This window comes from Branchiostoma floridae, chromosome 12 (genome assembly GCF_000003815.2).
Source record: "Branchiostoma floridae strain S238N-H82 chromosome 12, Bfl_VNyyK, whole genome shotgun sequence".
Taxonomy (NCBI): Eukaryota; Metazoa; Chordata; class Leptocardii; order Amphioxiformes; family Branchiostomatidae; genus Branchiostoma; species Branchiostoma floridae.
The window spans coordinates 4142564-4147321 of record NC_049990.1 but is presented as its reverse complement, the minus strand read 5'-3'; the positions used below and the strand labels follow the sequence as shown (position 1 = coordinate 4147321).

The 4758-nt window shown below is 40.2% G+C and overlaps 1 protein-coding gene and 1 non-coding gene across 2 annotated transcripts in view; one reads left to right on the top strand and one right to left on the bottom strand.

Moving 5' to 3' along the window:
- Nucleotides 1-1728: 1728 nt before the first annotated feature.
- On the bottom strand, nt 1729-1800 carry Trnae-cuc. The gene has a single exon. It is a non-coding gene; the product is annotated as a tRNA-Glu (tRNA).
- Nucleotides 1801-3013: 1213 nt separating this feature from the next.
- The window catches only part of LOC118428035 (G2/mitotic-specific cyclin-B3-like), an 18863-nt gene continuing 17118 nt past the window's right edge, over nt 3014-4758 (top strand). Inside the window, exons 1-3 of the mRNA XM_035838001.1 lie at nt 3014-3174; nt 3419-3608; nt 4242-4346. Coding sequence (XP_035693894.1) covers nt 3537-3608; nt 4242-4346 — 177 coding nt within the window. The 5' untranslated portion in view covers nt 3014-3174; nt 3419-3536. The remainder of the gene's footprint in view (nt 3175-3418; nt 3609-4241; nt 4347-4758) is intronic.

Sequence of the window (4758 nt, the reverse complement as noted above, 5' to 3'; positions counted from 1 at the left end):
ATCCGGGCATGCAGCTCTAGGCAGTGACACGAACGCCCAATGGGAAGCCTGATTGCCTGGTTTCACAAGGGGTGTGGCTAATACCCCCTTTTCACCAGGACTGCGATCTTGCCGTGCTATCTCTGCGACCTACGGTTTGACGTATCCCTCAACGAATCGTATAGAAAAGAAACGAATCTTTTTACACTTTCTGTGTTTTGTTGTCTTCCCAGTCACACTTTTACGTTTTGTATGATATACCTAGCGTGAAAGCGAAGGTTAGACATATCCTATTTAAATCACAATGAGAGCGCAGCGCGATCGCCGTCTAGTGGAAATGGGGCTTTAGACAAATCAAAAGTTCGCCCACAGGTCGTCATATGCCTAATGTCGTTTATGCTGCTCTACAATATACGGATAAACCTTGCGCAACTCTCAACCAGACAGGACGAAGTAGTTGGTTGAATCAGTGGCGAATTTGTCGGTGTTAAGAGCACCACATACAATTTTTTGTTTGTTTTTACAGACAACATTAAACACGTTGATTTGTCTTTTGTGAAACAAGATTCGGCTTGAAGAAACTAGAGACCGACGAACACATATAATACCTTCGTCAAATAATCATGCCTTTATTCTAGATCTCATTCATGTATACGTCTTACTAAAGTTCATAATCAAAAGTAAACGGCTGCGTGGATGTGTGTTTATTGCGGGTTAAAATTCCATTTTATCCATTCCAACTGACTTCGAGTTATGTTGCCCGCAATCAAACAAACAAACACACATACATACACGACCCGCTGCATTACGGTAGGCAAACGCCATCATTTTCGAACTGAACCTTCCTTTCCACAACGGTGACCGCAATTCACCTACCAAATACCACTAAGATCCATCCACAGCCTCTTAATTTATGTTTTCCTCAAACAAACGCACAAACATACTGCACACAGCCTGATGTAGTACCGCAGGAAAACGTCAGGTGAACAATATGTGAACCTTCCTTTCCACAACAGCTCCAACTCAAGTCCTTTCTTTCTCTAGTTAGGCCACGTTGATTTGATTATATGGATGACATCCACGCTCGCACCAATTTTGGGCCATTTCCAAAAAAAAAAAAAAAGTTTTCGACCACACAATAAATTGTGCAAAGCAGCTGTAAAATGAGCACAAATATTCCGTAGATTGAAAAAAAAAATGATCAGAAAACAGATAACTAATGCCATATATAATATATAGAATGCCAAAATGAATCTAAAGTCAAAGAATAAGATGTGAAAGGACGGAAAGAAAAAAAAAATCTATTGTTGGTTGGGGGAGGTACCAGTACAGAAAATTCAGGTCCAGAGGATCATGGTATACCATACTACATGTATGTGTGTTTAGTCCTATGTTCAACCTTCCTGGCCACTTTGATTTCATACTGAAGGCAACTTTTTTTTTTGGCCAAACTTTTTTTTTATTCGCTCGCTCGCATCAGTTTTGGAGTTCCTGGAGGATGTCATCCATATAATCAAATCAACATGGCCTTAGTGCAATTGAAAGGATGTCCTCTGTGGCTTAACTTGGTAAAGCGTTATAACGACTTATTAACTTGGTAAAGCGTTATAACGACTTATTAACTTGGTAAAGCGTTATAACGACTTACTATAACTTGGTAAAGCGTTATAACGTTAGAGGACACTATCCACAGCTTTGTCACATCATTGCTCATAATTAGTCCTTGAAAAGTTAACGAAAAATTTTGTCTTCCCACACCGGGAATCGAACCCGGGCCTTGGCGGTGAGAGCGCCAAATCCTAACCACTAGACCATATGGGAGATGTATAACACTTCACTATCGCCTTACCACTCGACGCTATGCAAAGTCGATTCTCGCCTTTAAATAGCAGTCAAAATAGCAAGGCAATCGATCGATTAACGTCACTAAAAATTGGCTCCCGAAGTTCTTTGACGAGGCGTTAATAGTTTGGACAAGGTATGCAAAACGAGTTTCAAATATCACATGTACATTTTTTAACTGAGCTGTACTGAAAAATAACAACAATCACTAGCCTCCATAGCAATGGCTAGCAAAAGTGCCAAAAAAGGCCATAGAGAGCCTGCTATGGAGGCTAAACAATCACATACATTGACTACTGCAGATACACAGGTATCAAACGTTACATTTGTTATGACCTCAAATGACTCCAAATCTAAGGCGGGCATTCAGTTGTGAAATAAGTTACTGTATTTGAACCTCCTTGATCCAACTTAAATCGTTATGAAGCTATGAAAGCCATGGCCCACAAGGACAGCACCAACGATTGCTTTTATAAATTTAAACTGATATTTAGTTTCAATGTGCACTCAGGGGGGAACTTCTGAAGTTGGACCATCGAAACATTTAAAGATTTGAACTGAAAATATTGAAGCATAATCGATATAATTTGCAAATGCAGAAAGCTCGCTCAAGCAGTCACTCTTCAAGCAAAGGTTTGATAGGCCCCGGCTTTATCTAGCCTCTACCAGGCTCCGTGGATCGGTAGAATCATTATCCTCACCACGACGTACTCTTCTGGCCGGCTAACTCCCCTAGCGTACAATAGATTCTATTTGTCCACTAAATTTCTACAATTAGACCACCGATCCACGAAGGCTGGTAGAGTCTAGGCTTTATCGGGCTTTCTCTGTAATATCAGGATTTCTTTTTGTCCGCCAGCCAAACCAAGAAAATCTAACAAAAATAAAACGGAATGTCCGGTTGAAAAACGCCTAAATATACGTAAAAACTCTCATCGGAAAGAACAAAATGTATTATTAATCGGCAACTTCGTCACTGTCCGGCACCATTCGCTTTGCGCCGAAAGCACCCGAACATTACCGAACAATGGCGAGCGGGTTTCAAACAGCGAAACAGATCTTTGGGTCAATTATAACTGAAATTTTCAATCTAAATCACAATTATTATAATTCTAACCAATTTTCTCATACAGCTTTTGAGTAGTTTTGATAAAATCCACCTAATTTCTACGAATATTCTAGTTTCCGTTCTTCTGAGTGCTGATTGGACGTCCGTTGGAACGGCGGACCAATCAGAACGCGTGATTTGCATATGTAGCATTTTTCAAAGACCCTTCAATCGCCACAAGCACTTCCGGAATTCCTGTGTCAGTTGCGCGTGGACTTTGAGACACAAATTCAGCATTTCCGAAGGTACTATATTGGTCTAGGATGATTTATACAATGTTTAGTGTTTTGTTGTACATTTCTGACGCATACTGAAACGTAATTTTGAGTGAATTCTTGTAAAATTGGCCGTTGGACGCAGCGTTTTAAAAGCAGACACGTCAGCTTTTGTGCACAATATGGCGTCGTTTGCAAATCCGTTTCAAAAACAACTGTATTTGTTTGCTTGCTTCTGTTCTTCCTAGCTTTATTTTGATGCTATATTCCACAGATTTAGACTTCGAGAGTTGCAGAGTTTGTCCGTGACTGTCTGTTCAACTGTTTGAAGGTTTCTGGGTGACGCCAAGTCGTCTGTTTTTGCCGAGAACTGAAGACAACACCGAAGTGCCATGCCTCTCCCAAAACGGTCACAACGCGGGGGGCTCGGCTCGCTTAACCCGCAGAAAAAGGCAGTTCCTCTGGTAATGTTACAGTTTTTACAGAGTTTAGTAGTGTTACTTTGCTTCCCAAAGGTAGCCATGCTTCTTGACAGTCTAATATATGCATATTTTGCCTTGTTTGTAAAAAGAATGCTGCAGGTATGCAGATGTGAACAAAGGTCTGCTTGTTGTTCTTTTTAAAGTTAAACAGTTGGCCCAAGAAATTTGTCAATATTTGCATTGCCTGAGGTGTTTACATACAAGGCAACAGGTAGAAGTTACTGTTACTGACTTTTGTTTCTTACATCTTGGATGTATATGTACATTATCAGCCTCAAAATCATTTTTTTCTGTAGTGAATGGCCAAATAATATAGTACTTGAAGTTGAAGTAGGAACATCTGTGGTGATATATTTTTGTTACAAATGTTGCAAATAATTGCACATGTGCAAGTGAGATATTTGGCACAATTGAAGGAATTGTATATTTTTCTGCAATATGTAAGGGTCTAATTGTAGTTCTAAACAACACTTAAGTAAGTTAGCTTGGCTTAGCCTTGAGCTTGTGTGCAATATTTTGTTCAAGGTACATTGTTGTAGCTTGAAGTTGAACATTTTGCTGAAAGTTGACCAATACGGAATCAGATTTTTTAACATGAATTTCCCATCGCCGCAGGTTCACCATGACAAAAAGACGACCCGTGGCGGCACGAAACGCGCATCGGACGAGACAGCAGATGGGTTGGCCAAGAGAAGAGCAGCTTTTGGGGACATCACCAATGTAAGATACATTCATACATTGTGTAGGTTTACAATCTTTTGCATCAATAAAACTGCATGAAGCAACAATGGGCACTGGCACTGCAGCACTTGCTTTGGTTGGCACATCTTGTCTTGGTGTTAAAAACTCATGCTTCATTGCAATGGAGTAAGCTTGGAATAAGGTAGCAAACAAGCAATAGTAAATCCTTTCATACCAGGGTTTGAGAATCAGGATTCATGGAGCCCTTAGATTTGATACTGATTTGCAAATCCTGGTATATGAATGGTCTGAAGCCGGAAAAATTGCTTCTCTTCAGGGCAGCAAGTGTGAAAAGCCCTGGTAGAAATTGGGAGGTACCCAGGATAATGAAAAGTAGACATTCATAGAAATTCTCTGCTAGCCTGATTCCTCAAGCTTCTTGGTTAACTTT